A 22,166-nucleotide genomic window follows, 5' to 3' on the forward strand; every position below is an offset into this window, starting at 1 on the left:
TAAACATAATTTTAGCTCAAGTTCTTAGTATATAATCACTGTGTGCCCCAAGCTGGTGCTGAAGGAAACAATGCCTTGCTTACCTCCCAAGTTTTGATTTTGCTGGTCTCTCTCTTTAGATTTCTTTGATTTTCCTGTGTCTTTTCCCACACAGACCTCATTTGCTCCAGGAGCTTTTTCTGCAAAAGAATCATAAATGTGAGCATCATAGAAGGTGATATTGAAAATTTCGGATCCTAACCGATAGAGAGGAGCAGGGATTGTAAGATAAATGACAACCAAGGAGGGCAAAGAGCCAGTGCATTCTTATTAAGTCTGATTTTCTAACATAAAGGACCTTTATAACCACAGAAACCAAACCTACATTTGGACAGTGTTTCACCGTGGCGGAAACTGGCGCTCTGACTTTATGTCACCTAACCAATTTTCATTGAGTAAATACTGTGTTAGATTTTAGTTGTGCTAATGCTAGTTCTTATCTCCTACAATCCTGTTATTTTAGCTAGAAGACAGGGTTAGATTAGATTTGGCTTTTTGCAATCATGATTGAAATGGCCAATAATCACCATTGAAATTCACAGATTTGTCCATCCCAGTCTTATACTGAATTATCACAATTCCAACTATAATCAACATCATTCATCATCACCATCAACTCAAATTATAAGATTTTAAACTGTAGTTTATCCCAGTGCCTTGCACATAATGCTAGTTAACCTCTGCTTTATATGTTACATGAATGAATAGTAAGTATCTTCGCTTTCTTTCTCATAATCTCTCTGATAGATGATCCCCCAGATTCAAACTTCTCTCATAGCCATGGCTTACCCGGTATTCCTCAGCTATCCAATCAATGGAGCAATGTCTGTGAGCTGCATGCTCCTTGGACTTACTGCAGAGCGCACAGAGCAGGTCCTTGATAACCTCACAGAAGAAGCCCTTTGTTCGCATGTGTACCAAGCAAATCTCTTCTGCGGAGCCAGGTAAGTCGTGAGGTCTTGCCCGTCTGGCAAGGAATGTCCGTGTCCTCAAAACGATGTTGGTTTTAAAGTTAACTTGAGGTGATGTCGTCCAGCACATAGGACAGTGAGGAGAACGTGGGGCTTCCTCCCAGAAGATACAGAGACAAGGCATACAAAAGCTGTGCCCGCAGCCTATAGTGACTGGGTCTATGAAATAATTCTTGCATATGAAGCAAGTAAATTCATCCTGAAAAATGTTGGAATCTATGTTTCTGTGGAAAGAGAAGAGAAAAATTATTTCATCATGGGCCTTCATGAAATAATAACAGACATGAGATGTATTTACTTCCTGTTCCTACAGCTACACAGGTGTATGTAGCAGGATAGGTATGTATTATATGTAACCGAAAGCAGATGTTGAGGAACAGAGTCCTCCCGATCTTCTAGCATATTGATTTGTCGAACTTAGCTTTCCTATCAGGGTCCTAGCTCCCTATACCTTTCTGATTTTACTTATGTATTCTCTTTTCAATAAACCTGGAAATCAGTAACTCATATCTGCTCTCCAGCCACAGAGAGTAAGTCACATTTCTCCTAAAACAAGCATTCTTATCCCTTTCCCACTGATTGGTTATATGGCCACTTGACACTATTTGACCACTGAGATTTGAAGGAAAGCTTATTAGAAAGATTTTGTAACCGGTTTATTTGCTCCTGAAAAGAAACATAAGATTCAATTGTTTCTCTTCCTGTGGACAGTGCTGGAATGTGATGCATAAGGCTGTCATTTTGTGACCACAATTTGCACTCGTTTAGAGACCAAAGCATACACCCTATGGACGATAGAGAGTTGGGATTTTAACAGTTGCATACGGGCATTAAATTAATTAGCTCTGGAACAGAATCAATAAATGTGAAAGGAATTAAGGAGATAGAAAAAGTATTTTACATAAATCATAATAACATTCAGGCAAGAATCATCAATGGATATGAAAACCATTGTATAAAACAGTATCGGCTCAAAGCTTGTTTTTATAAACTCCTCACTTTATTATCATCAATTAATATATTAAATTATTTATTTAAATTTAAAAAATACACACTTTTGGTTAGCTTAAATTGTTAGTATTTTTAATTATAAGGTTACTGTTATCTTCACTACTCTATGAAAACTTGAATGGGAAGGACTGCATATTTCCAAGGCTGAAAAATTATTTTTGGTCCAAAATAGACACGAACAACTGATTTACTGAACGATTATAAAATCAGCTTTAAAATACCTCTCTGAACAATGATTAGCAATGGGGTGATGATGCCCATAGACATATGTAAATAACAATTTGTGAGAGAAGACTTATGGATTTCTGATTGATGATCATAACATTTTCAATGATATAGATCATAAATCCATTTACTCAAACATGCCTAAAATGAAGAGACAGTGTGAGAGACAAGAAGAAAGGTCAGAGAAGCCCTGTGTAGAATGGGTTGGAAATTGGCCAAGAATTCATTGTGAATGTAAGTGTTTCTCGATCTATAACATTAATGACAATGATAACATTAAAATGATAATAGCAGATGCTAATACTTCTTGTTTTCTAACTCTAGGCTTTGGATTAATTCTTCTTATCTGGATTGCCTATTTTAATGTTCTCAATACTATCAATTCATTTTCTATTTTTATCAACACTTTATAATGAGGAAATTGACAAAGTGTGACTAAAATAAGTTATTTTTCTAAAAATCACTCATTGAATAAATGATTGATTCAGTATTCAGATATAGATCTTACTGACAGGAAAAAAAAGAAACTTTAGTGTCCAAGAGTAACATTTAGTCAAGCAACAGTTCCTAATTTCTAAACTGTACTGACAGTAATCTATTATAAGATATGGTAAATAAGACAAAAAGTTTCATGGGTGATATAAAAACAATTTTTTTTTTAAGGAAAGTTTTTATATTTATAAGGATAAATGTGTAATGTGCTATGGAAACAGATAAGACCACCTAGCATTTTACCTTTGGTTACACAATCATGCCATGCATGCATGCACCAAATTTACATAACCGAATTTACTTGTTTTTATGGCCTATCATATTTCATTAAGAACATCTTCTCTTCACATTCTACCCTATTTTCAATACAAAAGGCTAATTAAATTTAAACTAAATGTTGTAAGTTTATTCAGATCTTACCTACTACATTCATTTTGAAAATTTCAAAGCAACTGAATTTATCTCCTATATCAACTGTGATGCATTTAGGAAATTAACATAAAGAGATTAACAATATACTCATAATTCAGTTACACTCCTTATCTAGAATTCCCTTTTTCTATGAAATAATGTACATTTCAAGTCAAAATGTTTGTCAGTAGCAAGTGACAATTGTTTTAAAATGAATGGATTTGGCTACAATACAGATTTTTTTGTTTTTATAGTAGGTGAATTCAGAGCACCTTCCCATATCTAAAACATCCTCGTATGAAAGAATACCAGTTTTCTGTGGGTCTCTACAGTTACCAGACACTTCCCCCAGCAAAGCTCTAATTCTGTCTGACTCTGAAAACTGTAATCCAAGTCTGCAACTGAAAATTGACGAGACATCGTTTTAAACATTCGACCTAACAATGAGTCTTGAGTAATTTAATTTCTCAGTAGACCAGCATTCTACATAGAGCTGATACACAAACATGCACATAAACACATATACACAGGCAGCCTAATATGAATAGCTTAATAGACATGGATAGCTAAATTAACATCATGGCAAAATAACACAATTAGCATTTATTTTTTGCACCATCTAAAAAACTGCAAGCTGCCTGGTAGCAGTCATCTTCTGTACCCTCACAATTATACATGAGCAATCAAGTTACACAAAAAATACTAGCAGAAAAATAATCAGATTAATTTATAAAATATATAGAAAGAAAGAGATCGTATCTAATAAAGTAAGCTAGAGTTGTGACATCGTTTCTACTACTCGAGTCTTTGGGAATTACCTAAACAGACATATGGATTAAAGCTCTTATTTTTAAGAGAAGATAGAAATTGCTTTTATGTAGATGGAGTACTCACCTATGGGCGCTGTTCATAGATATTTCCATTCTTGTTCAATAAGTAATTCTGTTTAGTTCAAGGATTAGGTGCTCACCCCCTGGTAGCAGTTAAACTCCTCCACAGCCCAGCCAACTCCAAAGGGTCCTGGAGTAGAATGAACTTGGCCCTTCCTGTTAGGTTTTATAGATCCTCTGAAGACCACACCCATTTCCTCCAACTGATTAAATTATCAAACCTTTGAAAAGGTGTTGGTGTACATGATTGGATTTTTGCAGAGAAAAACACACCCTAATGCCAATGATTGAATTAAAAACTTTCTAAACCTAGTTAATCAAATTGCCACATTCAATCTCTACTAAAAAGCCATGACTTGAGTTAACCTATGTAATCCATGCATTTGTTGTTTTTAAAATCAATTAACCCTCCAAATAAGAAGTTCAGATCTACTTTTAAGAAACTATCATTTAATTCTAATTGCATCAACTCATTACTATGTGTTATATTCGGTTATCTGCCTGAATCTGCATGTATTCTTCCATGGTGTTTCTTGAGAAAGAGAAGTCATCCACATTCTATTTAACAACCCAGTGCAGTCACACTCCTGCCCCATAATGCCACTTACTGCTCTATACCTTATAGACTTGTCAACCTCATCTAAACTAAAATTCTTTGAAATTCTGTTTTTCATTGAGTCTAACATGAAACTTTTTCCTCTTAGTTTTTTCTTTTCTTTTTTTTGTAACACACGACTGTATCTTTCTTTCTGTCTAAAACTTGGACACATGACAGCTTTTACTGGTTATTCCTTATTATGCCTTTTTTCTTATTACCCTGAATATTCTCTCATACCCTCTAATTGTCATTAGTCAATACATATGTATAATTTAAAAATTTATGAAGTTTTGTGGATTTAATAATCACATAGTAGGTGTATTGTACATGACTGAGTACTAAAAGGAATCAAAGACATTTAGTGAAAGAAATAATATGTTTTCTTTTAAGTCTAGGGCAACTATCTCCTAAGGCTTTCTTTACCTTCGCTAAGTTTGTATCCTATTCAGTCTCTTAGAGACATTTTTATAGTTATTCAGTGAGGGATCACCATGTGTCACCCAAAGAAGGACAGTAGAAAGGAAAATTTAAAACACTCTATTTCTACTACATCCAATGATCAGTCATCACAAATATGATCTTCTCGTATACAGCCATGGCTAAGAAAAGTGACCTGCAATAGTCCCCATTGCTCACAGTTTTGCTCTTTGAGATTTCAGTTTCCCAAGGTCAACCGTCATCCAAAACTATTAAATGAAAAATTCCAGAAATATACAATTCATGAATTTTCAGTTCTGTGCCGTTCTGAGTATCGTGAGGTTATTTCACCCTATCTTGCTTCATCCCTGCAGGGACCCAAATGACCAGTTTGTCCTGAGTATCCGTGCTGGGTACATGACCCACCCGTTAGTTAACTCCTCGGTTATCAGACCCAGTATTGTAGTGCTGTGTTCAGGTAACCCTTGCTTTACTAATAATGACCCAAAACACAAGACTAGTTAGTGTTGCTGGCAATTTAAATACGACAAAGGGAAGCCGTAAAGTGCCTCCTTTAAGAGAAAAGTGAAAGTTCTTAACTTAATAAAGAAAGAAAGAAAGCCATATGCTGAGGTTGCTGAGATCTACAGTAAGAATAAATCTTCTATCCACGATGATGCAAAGAAAAAGAAGAAATTTGTGCCGGTTTTGCAGTCACACCTCAAACTGCAAGGATTATAGCCACAGTACATAAGTGTGCTTAGTTAAGATCAGGAAAAACATTAAATTTGTGGGTGGAAGACATGAACGGAAAACATACACAGTAAGTCCTCACTTAACCAGGAAATGTTGCATTAACCGATGGATGGAATAGCGTTTCTAGTCTAGCGAACCATCTCCACTTCCTTGTAGGAAACTGGCTTGGATTAATTCTTGAGAAATTGAAAATATATTATGACAAGTAAGTTCTGTAATGAATATCTTTCTAAAGCCAAAATTTATAACTCATTTGTGAAATTTAGTTACTGACATGTCTTATTTGCACACAGGTACAGATGCTGCCCATTTTCCATTCTGCACTAATTAAAATTCATTTATCGTATGATGAATCTGTAATGCCTCTTGGCCTTTGAATATGCCAGACTATCTTTTTTTAGTATTATTTAATTTTCTTACCTTTCATTTTACCTACTACAAACCCAGCCATTTTTTTTCCCTAAAGCCCCATTCAATAAGAATTTTGTTGGAAATGGAGACTGTGAAGAGAAACGAAGGGAATAACATGTAACATTGGCATGTAACATTTTGTAGAAAGCTTCTGTCATATCCTTCCTAGAAATATATTTTCCTTCCTGTCATTATCTCTAATTCTTGGGGGAAAATGTTGACACTTCTTTTTTGCAATGGCCTCCTCTTTGCATATTGGAGGCCCATCGTTACTCGTTTTTCATTTTTACAAATCAGCCTAGTGCACTGGACACATGCGTATCTTAAGACCTCTCCAGGTTTTCTGTTTCCCTGCCCTTACTTCACTGTGCCCTGCAGCAACTCACACAAGACAGGACGTGGAGCCAATTCACAGGTTTTCCTTCATCGACCTAGATATGAATGGAGGTCACTCTGCTCTTAATAAATAGAAATGTTTAACTCAAAATCATGCATCTGGACCATGTCCAAAGTCCAGTAACCTTCCTAACATTTCCAGAATTCTGAAGAACTCAAGTCCTTTTGGTCAAGTAAGGCTCTGACCTTCCTCAGCAGTATTGGTTCCGATTCTGAATCCTTTCACAGGTGTGAGTTAACAGAGGCTATTCAAGTCACATAGACAAAATTATCCCTTTCTTTGAGTTCACTGACAAAAATCACTCAAAGGTGCTCCTTACACATCACATCCAAGACTTTCACAAATGTCTTTTCCGGAAATTCCTGCTTTAGGAAAAGGCCCGATCTCCCCAAACAACATATCTTTGAATGTCTAAGAATTTTAAGACAGGTTTTATGGCTCTTACAAACCTCATGATTCTCAGAATTTCGAGTAGTGTTCCATCAGGGTCCAGAGTAATACACACCAATAAGAAGAAAAAGCGGTCATTCTGAAAAATTGTAATCTAAAGTACCGAGTGACAGAAAATTGCTAGGGCTCTTTTTCACCCTGGATTTCACCCTAGGACAAAGAAAGGCCCAAATCTATGAACAACACAGCAGGAGCTCACAGAAAAACTTTGAGACTCTCTCTCTCCAGCCTCAGGATCAAGAAAGAGGCACCAGTAAACAGGAAAGCGTGGGGGAGTCCTATTTTTTTCTCATTTTCTCTCCCAGCCCTGGGCCAGACCTAGTCATGAAACAGCACTTTGTGGCAACATTAAAATGGAAGAGTGGAAGTGATGGCATGGGCACCTATGGCCCTGAGAGAGTCCTTCCTTAAATATGGAAGAATTGGGGAAAGGGGCGCCTTTAAGTCCAAGGGTCAAATGCCAGGATCTTGACCTATCACCACCCTGCCTCATCTGCAGTCCTCCAGGTTTTAGATCCCCTTATCCATGCAGTTGCTGAGGAACCCCTTTCTCTGCCCAGTGCTTTAGGAGCTCCCAAACCAGAACTGTCATATACTGCCCAGCACATTTGGAGACAAGGTTCTCTGATTCCTTTGAGCACTGCCCATCCCTGGGAACCCTGGGTGCTGTCTAAGGTGAAAGCATCTTGCAGATGTCACTGGCCTTTCTTGGGTGAGGAGCGTCCCCCTCAGTACCCCAGGTGCCTGAAGCCAGTTCCCCCGAGAAGTCATTCTGGAAAGAAATGTGACCTACGGCCTTCCAAAATGTCATAATGCCGGCCACCCTACCTCTCCAGCGTCGCCACTATTATGTTTTCCCCCTCCATAATTGTCAGAGGGACCCTAGCCATGGCCCAGTAGAGTTCTGGGCTCCGGCGGGTGGCTGGGGATTCCGGAAGTTGCGCTCCATGGTCCTGAGCGTGTCTAGATGCGGTAGCTAGTGCAGCTGAGGACAGAACAGGAAGAAAACAATTTTTTTCAAGTAAGTAATGTCGAGAAGGGTTGCTGAAAAGTAATTCTTCCCTTCTCCCTGCTGCAGCTCCCAGAATTGTTGGAAAGCAAGAGTAGAGAACTACTAAGTGTCAGCACCTAGGTCCTGCTCAACTGCAGCGCCCTTGATGCCCCACATGGTGTCACTTTGTCCCCAGTGATGCTTGCACTGGCATCAGAGAAATCTCGGGGTCTCCAGGCTCCAGGGTAGCTATCCTTCGGCCTCCTGCCCACCCTTCTGCCTGGAGGTGAATATTAATATATTAATATTTTTAAATGCTCATCTCATGGTAGTGATTGTGATTTTAATTTTATTTCTCTGATTGCAAATATTTCCACCTGCATTTCTTTCTTGCCTTGAAGTAACTATTTCAGACTTTACTTATTGGAGGAGCGCTGTATGTATTTTTTTTTACAGATTGAAAGCATTCTTTACATGTTTTGGACAATTATCCTTTACTAGTTTTAAGTGTTACAGTATTTTTCTCTCAGTATTTTACTTCCATTATTGTCTTTTGAGAATGAAAATTCTTAAAATTTTTGAGTTAAGTTGATCGATAGTTCCTTTATAAAATTTGTTTCTTTTTGTTTCTTCATTAAGAAATTCCTTTCTATCATAGAGTCAAAAAGATATTCTTCTATATTCACACCTTTTAAAATGATACATTTGCTTTTCATATTGAACATATCTGAAAATATTTTTTAAGAAAATAACATAGCATATTTACTGGGAAGTCTGTCTTTTAAAATGCATTTGCCATGCCTGCCTGTTCAATCACAAAGCAGATATCCATATAGCAAGTGAGTTTAAGTTAGGCTTTCTCTTTGTTTCCTGTGGTCTCTTTGTCCATCCCTGTACCAGCGTGACATCTCTTAATTGTTACAGTGTTGTGAGAGCATAACATTTGCCACCGATATCTCAGAACAACTATTCAATGTTTTCACCCATAAAAGAGCACTGCTCTAATTTGCTGACATCTAGTCCAAAATCTATATCTTCAAAATGTATCTCTAGTGCATAGTCACATGGAACACATTGAAATCTTCTTATCACATGACATGTTTCAAAAATTTTAATTACATTCCAAAGTAACATATCTAAAAATATGAATGCAATGTCTTCTCTGAATAATCTTTAAGAAAGTAAATTAAATTCGTTTTCACCTACCTGTATATGGAGTAGTTTTAAAAATATTGTCTGTTTTCTGTATTTTCCAAGATGAAGAAAGGAGTTTTTCTCTAACTAGTTTATTATTCGAGAAATACACTATGTGTATTTTCCATGAAAATAATCTATTATCCTATTTCAGCGGGGAATACTTGACATTCTCTTTAAGATCTTAATTTCCATCATTATACTTTTTCCATCAACATTTAAACAGTCCCAGGGGGATTGCTGGAACATCTTGCCTCTTACTACGGAGAGGTTGGGACAGCCTTCTCTGGGTAAATGGGGGAAAGCGTGACACGGTCTACACCACTACAGAGTTCCAAACGAGCAAGTCCTTTCCGATTTACACTGTGCTTACTCAAAGACCTGATCGCTTCTGAATTTTTGGTAATAAATAATGGATGATTTAATGTTACCAAACTGTCCCACTTGGTGCAAACAATCCCATCACTTACAAATCAAAGCTCATTAAGGAGGAGCAACGCGCTGTTAATAACCCGAGATTGCTGTGACCCACCAAGTGACTCGCTTTTATCAAAACAGGCCGAATATTTTATGGCCCCTTTCAAGTCAAAGAAAAAGAAATATTTAAACAATCTTGCTGAATCAAATTTTGTCTAGTGATACTTTAGTTCTCAGGTGTAAGGGGTTTACTAAACTTTTGTATCTGTCGATCAGCCTAATGCAGTATTTCTCAAACATGAGCATTCACAAGAATTACCTGGAATGATTGATAAACCCCAGATTTCAGGCCACACACATAATTTTTGATTCAGTAGGTCTTTGGTGTGAGACAAGAATTTGAATTTCTAACAAGGTTCAGGCGATGCAGATGCTAGTAGGGCTGGAACCAAATTTTGAGTACTGGTCAATCCTTTTATTCCATATTATCCTTAACGTCTCCTATCCATTTGTTCATTTTATAAGTCTTTTTCAATAGCTACTAGCATTTCTTTTAATGACTCTTCTCAATTATTAATCAGAAATGTTTGGAACCATATGTATTTCAAAACTTTCTCCCTTTCAGAAATGTAATTTGCAAAGATACTTTATATTATGCAAGCTGTAGCAGAGATCATCACATACTGTAATTATACCTTATTGCCAATAAGACAGTATCCTTATTCATTAATTATGCATTAATCAAATATGTGTTTAGCACCCATTATTTCCTCCACATTGTGTTACCTGAGAATATTGTAGTGAACACTATCCTTTGCAATTTACATTATTGTAAATGAAGAGACCAGGTATTTGGAGACCACAGTGTCATATAGGCCTACCCTAATCCTTAGGTTCAGTGGAGATTTCCCTGTCAAATCATTTTTTCCCTGGAAGGTGAATCGATGTGTAGAATAGACTAGATCAAAGGAGGAAAGAGGCGCTTTAAGACTGACATGGGCAATATAGATAACCAGGTCTATGATTGGAGCTCTGTATTCCTGCATTAGATAGACCATTAAGTTAGAATCCCACATGCATAATTTTATATTCCCACCAAGCTCAGAGAACAGGTGAGCAATCACAGCATATAGTCTAGACAATGTGTAAAAGGAAGGATTTTAATGTAAAACAACAAACAAATATTTTGCAGTATCTTCATATTTAATAACAATAAACAAGGTTACATTAAAGTGGTTTGCTTCAACTGAGGAGAGACCCCTCCGATAACAGTCAGGCTCCTGACTTAGCCCTCCTTAAGTATGGCCAGAGGTAGTGAAAGGCCTGACAGGGAAACTGAATGTGCCATTGGGGTATGTCCAAATGAGAGAACACCTTGCAACATCCACAAAACTCACACTTCCATTGTCAACATCAAGGAACACACCAACCCTACCAAGAGGTTTCTCTATGTACTGACGAGTCATCGGGGCGGTGGTCCAGAGAGTGTATCCATTATTCTCCTTCACACATAAAAGAAGAAATGTGTCATGAGATTCAATCAGGGTGCCATTCTTCCTTAGCCAGGACTCCTTACCGACCCCTACGGCCCAGTCCCAAGACCTGTCCACAGGCATTTCCCAATAATGTTTGCCAGAGGTGAAGACCTGGACCCCCCATGCAGCAAAACAGTTAGACGTTCCAGGATCCAGAGCAGCATAGAGACTGCCACGCATAAACCTCAGACTTCTCACGTCATCAAACAGTGTGATGTTGTGATTGGTTATTTCATTAGTGAAGAAAATTTCCACTGTGGACAGAAGAGAATATTCCAGTCAAAACCAATATTAAAAATAAAATTGTCTATGAGAAAGCACATCTCCTTAGAATCTCAACAGAAAAAAAAAAAATTCCAACATTAGAAGGGCAGTTCTGAATGGAAAATATTGAATTCAATGGAGCCAGCATATCTCCTGAAGAAACAGATACTTAATTACAATGGGAAAAACTTCTTAAAAATTCAAAGATCAGGGAGGTCATGTCTACTTCTGGACAGTTATTTTCTTGACACCTTAAAAGTTGGACACTTATGCAGTGCCTCCGAGTCCATAGCAATATAATTTACCTCCACCACCCCTTCTCAGAAAGAATTACATCTTAGACTAAATAAACAGTGATCACTTTACCAGGTCATAACATTCCAGTTAAAGTAAACAAATCGACACTGAAAAAGAAAACCTAAAAGATATCTTCTTAGAAGTGGTTGCCTACTAAGAATTGTCTGCCTTTCAGCACTGGTTCTACCTGGAGGCTTAGTCTTTCCCCTTCTGCTAGATTAATGCTCCAGGTTTAGGTTTACCATGGAGCTCTATATATGGCCCCATCGACCTCCAACTTACTTTATTGTTGTTCATAAATTCTTGCTTCCTGCATTTAGTTTTTTATGTTTATGTATTTTTCTGATCACAACCATTGAAACACATTATAAATTCATTTACTAAGAAAGTTTAAAGCAAAAGTACTTTTAAAATTTAATTCACTGGCCTTATCTACAATTGGAATATCTTGAATTAACATCGAGTTTTCTGTGACTCAGTGAACAACTGACATTTTATGTGACAATAGTTTTAGGGCTCAAAGAGCCCTTTTTTGGAGCATGTTCTTTATCTCATTATATAAATAATCAAATTTACAAGTAATTGATAAGGCCTAAGTCACACCTATCCTTACACCAGCTTTCATTTTCTTTTCCAAATTATAGTGACTTCATGTCTAAGTAGGACTATACATGCTTCTATCACTCATCAAAACTCATTACTGAAGGACCCTGCCAGGTGGTCCCAGCAATGGAGTGACACTCACCTCGGTAGCGGTTGAGCCTGTCTATCAGTCCAGTGATGGGCCATGCAGGGAGTTCTGGCTGCAGGGGCTGAGGCATGTGCAGCTGCACCTGTTCGCTCCTGTTGGGAGGAAGATACATTTAATCTTTCTGGTGGCCAAGACTTCTCAAACATAGTATTTAAGAAAAGTCTTCATCTCACTGACCATTCTTCATCAAAATCCCTTTCTCCACAATCGTGAGATAGGATTGTGCCATTTTTAGGGAATCTCCCTCACTTTGCCTGTTTCCATCCCCATTTCTCAGAGATACTTTCCTCTCTTATTTAATGCCTGGTAATATCTAGTTCTTGCACTACCACTAATTATTGATTTTAAAATCTAAAATTATAAATGACTACTCTTCTAGAAATGTCTGCATTGAGTCCGACAACACATACCTCCCTCAGCCACAAAAGGGAAAAAAGCTAACTTCTGATCAAGGGAACAGGAAACCATATTCAGCAAAACATAAAATAAATAGATGTACACACAAACAATTGGGAGTAATCTGAGACATTCTCTCTTCACTTTGTTAGAAGTAGCTGGATCTCTTTCACAGCCCTCAAGAGCCCCAGTTAGCATTAAACACCAAACTCACCTTCTCAGTTTGTCTCCTAATTCCTGTCAAGGAAGAAAAGAGAAGTTTAGATTTCTTCAGAAATAGGGTATTCTGCCAACCAGTCCCAGGGTTAGGGAAGGTCAAAAAAGTATTAATCATTACTACCCACACACTGTCTTATAAATTTATTTTCTTACTCCTTAAAGATAGTCCCAGCATAACATATTGTCAGAATCTAAATTCTTGATGAATTCAGAACCGTGACGGTGAAGAGAGAAAGAGAGGACAAAGGTAGTGCTGCCACCCTCGGCTCTCTGCAAAGTTGTCTAATCCTGAGGCTTATAATATGCCCCAAATTAGTAGCAAATGAAACCAAGGACATCCCAACAGAAGAAGGAATTACCTAGTTTTCACCAAATGTCTCCATTGGCTCAATTGTGCACCAAAATTGAATGTGCATGAAAAAGTTGTTCCCTTCTGGTGTTTAGGGAAACAAATGGCATAAGTTGACTTAGGATGGAAAACATTCCCTTGGGAATATCCATAATCACACTTCCATTAAGCTTATTTGTCATGGTTTGATCAGGAGTTGCAGTTTGTCTATATCAATTTCATATGAGACAGACCCACCCTCCCAACCACAGATGTGGGAGATGAAGAAATATATTGTGGTACCAAATAATGAAAATCCAGGGGATCCCAATAACAAAATATTTCCAGGTGCATGCTCAATTCCTACCTGCAGCAGCTCTACATCAGGTTTATGGCACACGTCCATGAGCTCCTCATACATCGCTCTTAGGCTCATCATCTTTGCAATCATTTCAGCTCGACGTTTCTCGAGTTGCTTAAACATTTTGAGGCCTTCCTCTTTAAGACTCTTTAAATGTTGTTTTCCTTCCTCGTGGAAAGCCTGACACAGTGTCTGATAAGCAGCCCTGGTGATGTCTTCATATTGATACACATAATACTGCAGAGAGATGGATTTCCTAGATCACATACTCAGGCCAACCTAGCCTCCTCCACTTAAAAAATCTAGTGCGCTGCTTCATGTTCTCTATCAGTAAGCTACCTACATTTTAAACTCGGGTCCTCCCACTTGTCAGAAACCACAAACTCATTTCTCAGAAGTACTTGCCTCTTCTTTCATTTTCCATTATTTTTAACTATCCCCAAAACCAATCCTGTCCTTCTCTCAAACCACTTTTACCCACTTTATGAGTTCCTGAAACAACAACTAAAGAAAAGAGCCTCACTGATCATGTCTTTCACACTCATCCTCTCAAATCTGAAAGACTGCATGCAAGCAATTGAAATTTATAATTGATTCATCATTGTATGAACTATTCTGACCTCTGTGTTAGTAAATTCATCTCCAGTGTCAAACCTCCTTACTCCGCAGCCTGGCCTCACCCTCTTAGCAGCAGTGTTGCATTTACTCTCAGGATCAGAAGCCATCAGAAAAGATCTTCCTGAAATTCTCACCACTTGCCCTCAAATTGATGTCCATCCGCACGGCCTTTTTCTCTGCCCTCTTTTTCTCTCTGGAATGGGCTTCCTGGGGCCATTGACTCCCAGGTTGTTTTGAAGGGCACTAATCTTCATTCCACTGCATATTCTCTCCTAATAGTTATGGATTCACCCTCTCACTCTTGAATTTGAGTCTTTTTCTTTATTTTTCTCAATTTTTTTAACATGTTATATTTTCTGCTACTTAAAGCAATACCCTTCTCTGGCACCTGCACTATCACGTTTTACCATCACAGGCACACTTCTTTAATTGCTGTTTACAGTTTCTTTTTGTCCCCCTGGGCTCATTGTCCTAATCACATAGAAATATCTATAGTTCTCGATGATCTGTTCTTTAGTTGCTAGAATGTATGGCACCCAGAATGTCTGCTTGAAATACCTGTGGATTTTTAACATTTACTTGTCTTTCAGATCTAGATTGATTTTAAACCTAAGATATTTTGCCTGATACCCTGAATAATGGTTACTAAATTGTCCAGATCACTCTACATGCCTCCCTGAGACATGATGCACATTACAATGGTCCTTTTGTGCAGCAACTGATACATAGACTCTAAAAATCCTAAGAGGCATGTTCCTTAGGTTGAAAACTCGAATGGATTAAGTTTCCTTTTGTTCGACCCATTCACAAAACATTATGGCGCATGATAATTTCAGCTTAAGTTATAGCACATCTATGTCAACCTGATTCAGAAGAAATATGGTTTCAGACTTACCATCCAATGGTCAGATATCCTGCCTTCTTTATAGAAATTTCTTTGGATTTCTTGGATCTTCTCCCATAATGATGTCATTTGGTTTGACAGCTTCTCCTGAAAAATAAATTTTACCATCAGAGAAGCAAATAGATTTAGGTTTCAGACCCCAAATGATGAATGTTAGATAAAAAATACTTTAGGAAGCATGGAAGGTTCGTCACATTGACCTATTTGCCCACACTAACGATCAATTTTAGGAGATTTCAGGTGGTAAATCCACACAATATAATGTTGTCATTTGTCTATGAAAACTCATCAGAATTTTATTTAGCATGGCTGCTTTTCAGATAGTGCAGCATCTTGCATCAGAATTTGGAATTAGTGATGCTTGTACTGCTAATTAATTACAATGTACTTTGTCATGCTTCTTTGTCCAGTGTCAGTAAATATGTGTACCATAGAAAATCCTATTTTCTTCACAGCTTGGTCATTTTAACTGGCATTCGGTAAAGAGAGGATTTAATCATCATCATGATCCTCAAAATCTTAGCATCTCTATACTTAACTATTCTATCCCCCAGCTTTCAAAGTGCATCACTCACCCGGTATTCCTCAGCTGCCTCTTCAACGGAGCAGTGTTTGTGAGCCTCGTGCTCCTGAGAGCTAGAACAGTGCGAACAGAGCAGGCGCCTGTCGTCTTCACAGAAGATCCGCTTTGTCTCCTTGTGTGGCCCACATATATTTTCCCCAGAGCTGAGGAATTGCCGGAGACTGGCTTTTCTGGCCATGGACACCAGATTCTTCAGAATAAAATTGATCCTGAAGTTTGTCTGCTGTGATGTTTGCCTGCATAGAGGGCATTGAGCAGGGCTCCCAGTTTTCTCCCAGGAAACACAGAGACACGACCAACAGAAGCTGTGCCCACAGACCATGGTGACTGGGTCCATAAGGTAGTTCAGGCAGATGAGACAGGTGAGTTCTTTCTGGAAGGCTTGTGAGATGTCCGAATCCATTTTTCTGAGGGAAGAAAATCAGGAGTTTATTTCTCTGCCCTGGAGACACAAAGGTCTAAGCAAAATTTGACCCAGATTGTGACTCAGTAACACTGTGTCTGGAGCAGAACAGGCTTGATAGTGCCTGTGACACAAATGGAAGCCAAGACTAGGAGAGCCCTGAAGATCTGTAGAGAACTTTATGGCTTTCTCACCTACACTACCCACCTCCTGCTCCCTTTTCTCCTGCATAAATAGGAACCTCCGTTTTGTTGAGATCTTAATTTTTTCAAATAGCTTGAGTTTTAGGAGACTGACCCAATTTATAGCTTCAGGTGGTGGGTTTAGAATATACTAAAAATTCATCATATTGCTCAATGCCACTTGCCGATTTGGCATAGCATAGTTGAAAAGCTTCTATTTTTATCATTTCATGTAAATGTCAGGCATTTTACTTTAGACGTCCTTTTTTACCTCCTGTTAGAATCCACATCCCAAAACGCTTTATTTACTATGCACACATTAAGAGTTAATAAAGAAGGAACTTACCATTCACAAACTGGTTCAAATTCTAACAAGAATCTACTTACATGATTAAACCAACATGTTGAATTTGCCCTCCTCTCTTTATTAGCTATACCACTCTAATCAAAGAAACTTAAAATTAAAGACAGTGGCTGTATCTTCCAAGTCTTTAAAATAACTATCAAGCAAGCACCTCTTTACATTGTTATTAGATATAATTTGGATATAATTATCATAATCAGCACCAAAAAAACAAATGATGCTTTTAAAATTTATTGCCATGTCTATGCAAGTTAAATACAAATGTCCCTCAAATTACTTATATTTCTGTACGGTCCCCTTTCTAGCTACATGATCATTTCTAAGCTTCTTTAATTAAAATGAGAAAGAGATAATATTTCCTTCTCTTTAAAACAGTACTTTTCTCAAGTCTTTGAATGCTTATCTAGTTATATATTCTAGAAAGTCATCTCTCTTGTGTATACAGGCATGTACCACTTTTAGAGTAGACTCTAATGTGTGCCACACATAGAATTAAATATTCCTTAAAAGTGGTCTTAAATCTACAGCAAGTACAAAATTATAAGACATCTGGCCACTACTTTCTGAGTCCTACTAATACATAGAAATAACTAAGGGATACATAAAATAAGAGAACTACAATTAATCATCGTATCAATTCCAACACTCACATCAAACCAAATTGCCAAAATAGGAATGGAATCATTTTCACTAAGTTAGCAAACAACATCTTCTATTTTTTTCTTTCTTTTTTTGCTGACAACATCTTTAATAGAAACAAAGTTTGGACAGAAATTAAAATAAGGAAATATTATTGTTTTCTTTTAGGAAAGTTATAGGAACTCTTCAATGGTCAATTGTTTACTCACCTAAGGAGCATATCCATGGTCGCAGCAGTGTTTGCTATAGAAGTGATAACGCGAAGTCAGCTCAGGGATCAAGCCTTCTAGTACAGCAGTAGCTTTCAGAAATCTCCCAGCCAGGAGAGTTCCAAACCCACTCTCTGTTCTGGATGAGAATGAGCTTGGCTCCTTCAGTCTCCTTATATTGAGTCTCTAAAGACCACACCCATTTCTTCTAAGTGATTGCATTTCAGAGGTCTTCAAAGGTGCTAATGATTAGATTTAGTGAATGATTAGATTTCTTCAAGCAGAAGAAAAGATTAAGTCAACACCTTTGCTAATGTCCCTAAAAATCCTCTGCGAACATAATCTAATCAAGAGCCACTGATTTTACAATGAATCGATTTCCATATGCCACCTTTATATCTAAATTTCTGTACATCATGCATTTTTAGTTTTAACTTGCAAAAGAAAACACTATTTATTAGTACTGATTTTAGAAAATGTCTGAACACTTGGTAATATATTACCTGAGGCTGATTTAACTAGGCTCTGTCATGTAGCACATGCTTCATATAATTTATTGGTATATTTTCGTACTTTAAAATAAAACTTTAATGTAAGAACACCTCTACAGAATGGAGATCCTCCTGCCCCTCATGCCACAGATCAAACCCCCAAAAGGCTCCTCAGCAACAGCAGGACAGGAAATTCTCCAATGGTGCTCCCCAACCTAGCTCAGGGGGAACAGTAGAGAAAAAATGCAAAACCCAGCTCAGGAAACCCCAGGCCAAGGAAGAGGAGTTGTACTCATATAAATTTGAATTTATATCTACTTATGTCTCAATTCATCTTATTCGGGAAGGGGGAGGCATTATTTCACCTTATACCCTTGAGAATACCTGCTTCCTAGTTACCACAGCTTCCAAATATCCCTCAGGCAGGCATGGAAAACCAGTGGAACCCTGGGTTCTGAAGAATCAGCTCAGACCTCAGCAAAGGCTCGGCTCTGCAGAGAACTTTGGGCCCAGCTACAGTCTGAGTTTTGTGAGAGATAGAGCAATGCTCTGAAGGGTTGGCTGAAGAAACTACCAGGAGGAGAGAAAGGAAAGAGGGAGCCCCAGATTCCAGGAAGTCCCACTTTTTGCACATGGGGTGCTGGTTGAATCCCCCGGGAAGTCACCACTCCTTGCTTGACACTTTTGCAATCAGGAATTTTCCTGGGTTGAACCAATTAGGGATCAGGTAGGAGGTGGCTTTTGATTCTGGGGGCAGAAGCCAGGGAAGCAGCAGGAGGAATGTCCCATGAGAAGGAGACCCAGCTGAGCAGGTGCCTCGGTTCAAGCGGCAGAGTGTGCCTAGAGTGGGTTGTGACCTTTTAGAAGCTGCAAATCCCCCAAACCTCCTGCCCCTGCAACATCAGTGCATGGAGCAAGTCAGATGCAGGGAGAGGTGGGCTAAGGGAATTCTGGAGGGTGAAGTGAGAGACTAGTACAGGATCCTGGTGGGGCGGTGGGGGGGGGCGGCACTTTTCCTGTCAAGGTCACTGGACAGAACATTCTCCCCTCTTCACTTCAGAAACAAGCAATGGAGGGTGAAAGAGTTGCCCGTGTCCAAGGCCAATAATAGAGCACTTCTCTGGTCTCCAGAAGTTCCCAATCCAATCTCACAGGCAGAGAAGTTTACACAGCTGCCGCTTCCTGAGCTTCTCCTGTCAGGGACTCCCATACACCCTGCCTGGAACAGAGGCTGCCTAGCTTTTCCCCACTGGTTTACTTTGCCCCGGTGAACCACGCCAGCACCATAAACAAGGGCCAACCATTCTGTCAACCCAGCCTTCCATGTCGCTACAAAAGTATATACTATTTGTCGAAGTGGAAGAATCAAAATGTTGATTGACAGTTTGTATATATTTTAAATATTTGGCATGTGGTATGCAGAGCTCAGTTTGTACTCTTTCCTTGACTGCACAAATATTAGAAGCTGGCTCTAATATCACGGCGCAAGTTAACGGTCAAAATAACCAGCTGGGTGCACCCCGTACAAGTCCATAGGTGAAGCTTTCCATTAACACCCACCTCCAGCCCAGTGCCTTGTTTGAAAATCGCTTTGGTCTCTTTTTACTATTTAGTCATAACTCTCACTGTAGAAAACAGAAACCCACGATAATGGAGGAAAGTGACAAAGAAAGAACATTTTTAAATGAAGATTTCATATCTGGACTCTCTGCCATACTGTGATGTTGAAACCCTTCCCGGAAGCATTTTTCACCAAACAATTCAGCTGTGGCAATGCAGACATTTTGGAAGGGGTGGGCGTTACTACCTGGTTTCTAAATCTTTCATAAAGTATGTGTGCATATTTCAAATAGGTGATGTTAGTAAGTTTCTACAATTGTGATATGTAAAAATAACCTTTAATTCCAAAAGCACAATTACTCTCTCCTGGCACTGATGGTGGTTAAAAACAACCCCCCCCCCAAAAAAAAACCAAAACAAAATTGGTTTTATTTCTTAACCAATTTTTCTAGAACTATCTTTTCCTTAGTGAAGTATAGAAATATAATGTATTAGAAACTCATATATTATTCAAAACTGTTCATAAATATTTTAGGACTAACGTGGTTCAAGTGATTTCATTTTATGTTTTTGTTTTTCCCCCCATATTTCACAGCATGTCAGTGAGTAATCTGTGGCACCTATATAATCAGAAACACATTTAATAAAATTTAAATGTGATTGTGTGTCCAGTTTGTTTAGAGAAAAAAGGGGATGGCTGATCCTCACACTGTTCGAAGCCCTTTGGGCTAGCCACGAATACTGCATAGAACAGTAAGGACCGTCACCTTTCCCAAGAACAATCTGCACAAGAACATCTGGACATGGCTCTAGAAGGTATATCAGGTATAGAAGTTATATCTAGAAGATATATCAGGGTGAGGGGAAATGTGTAGCTTCAAGTTTCATTTCCCTCTGAACTTTTGCTAGAAGTGACTGCTACCATCCACAGGAAAATGAGGTGGCCTACTTGACACCGGTGTTCTCATCAGTCACTGATCTGGTATCTTTTCCCATAAATCTGGGAGCTTGAGACCTGAAACCAAGCTCTGGTAAAGACTCTGGGAAAACTGTGAGTGTGAAGGGTGTGAAGGGCAATGGGGACCAGATGGGGGTGGGGAGGAGCCAGGGTGGACAGTATCAGAATACTTTGGCTTATAAATCTCTATAAATCTCAGGTCTTCTCATCTCCAGCTTGTGCTACTCAACAAAAAGACAGTTCATATTTGGGAAGCCAATCCTTAAGGAACGTCCCATCTTGGCATAGAGCATGTAGGAGCAGGCCAGGCAGAGGCCTGCATCCCGCCCTGTGACGCAGAGAAAAAGGACGTCCTTTCCCAGGACGTCCCTTTTTTCACAGATTAATACTGAAGAAATTATTCAGATGATTCTAAGCTCTACAAACAAAGAAGAACTTGTTTGTTCCTTTTTCAACCTAATTAGATGTTAATACCTAATTAGATGATGCTTGGCTGGCAGGGATTAGGAGCCTCCAGCTTCTAGACTTTTCACTACATGACCCTCCCACAACCATAGCTTTTCCAGAGCTTTTAGCAAAGCTTGGTGACAAGGGAGAAGCCTGGTAAGGCCCCCTTGCCTGCTGGCTGCTCAAGACTTCAAGAGGACCAGGAAGTCCAGCACCTTTCCCAGGTTGATGGAGAGACACGTGAGATTGGCAACTGGCCTCCATGGACTGGGACACCTGTTCACATTTGCTCCATTCTATCCAAGGGCGAAGGTGGGGACTGTATCCATAGACAGAAGACCAAAGTCTCCAACCCTGCCGAGCCAGGCTGGGGCAACAAGAGTGTCCTTTCTAGAAGCTTCAGCGTGGCTATAGCGATTCCTAGGATAGCACCAGCAGGACAGTAAACCATGCAAGCAGCCATTTCAAGGCAATACTAGTGCTACTAAAATGTTAGCCATGGAAATGAGTTCCATGCAGGGATCAGCCAAGCATCCATCACCTCATGTTGGTGTGTGTGAGAATGAGAAGGAGCTGTGCAGAACTGTCTGCAGAGCAGACCCTTAACCCTGGGGCTCTGCTTTGCCAAGGAGCCACATCTCGGGAGAGCCAGGTTCTTCTGAGCAGAGGAGGAGCTTGGAGGGAAAACATGGCATGCCCTATTCAAAATGTACACCACCACCACCCCCCCCATTCAGCATGGCTGCCCCTAAGGGCATGGTGACAAGTCCATGTCCCCCCAAAATAGACCTCTCTCCTTTTCTTCCTCTGCCCACCTCTTTGGGGAGCATCTCCAAAGATTGGATTAAGAAGTGATGGTGCACATCTACAATGAAATATTACTCAGCCATAAAAGAAAAATGAAATCCTATCACTTGCCACAACACGGATGGACCTAGAGGATATTTTGCTAAGTGAAATACGTCAGACCAAGACAAATACCCTGTG

At 39.0% G+C, this 22,166-nt stretch overlaps 1 protein-coding gene across 1 annotated transcript; it reads right to left on the reverse strand.

Moving 5' to 3' along the window:
* Positions 1 to 10,965: 10,965 nt before the first annotated feature.
* On the reverse strand, positions 10,966 to 16,329 carry LOC102888806 (tripartite motif-containing protein 43). The gene is made up of 6 exons (XM_006926871.1): positions 15,919 to 16,329; positions 15,335 to 15,430; positions 13,828 to 14,058; positions 13,128 to 13,150; positions 12,512 to 12,609; positions 10,966 to 11,459 (listed from the first exon to the last, which is right to left on the reverse strand). Exons 1-6 carry the CDS (start codon positions 16,327 to 16,329, stop codon positions 10,966 to 10,968), a joined length of 1,353 nt encoding a protein of 450 aa, XP_006926933.1.
* Between the last annotated feature and the right edge of the window lie 5,837 nt (positions 16,330 to 22,166).

This window comes from Pteropus alecto, unplaced genomic scaffold, assembly GCF_000325575.1.
Source record: "Pteropus alecto unplaced genomic scaffold, ASM32557v1 scaffold7, whole genome shotgun sequence".
In the NCBI taxonomy this organism is placed as follows: domain Eukaryota; kingdom Metazoa; phylum Chordata; class Mammalia; order Chiroptera; family Pteropodidae; genus Pteropus; species Pteropus alecto.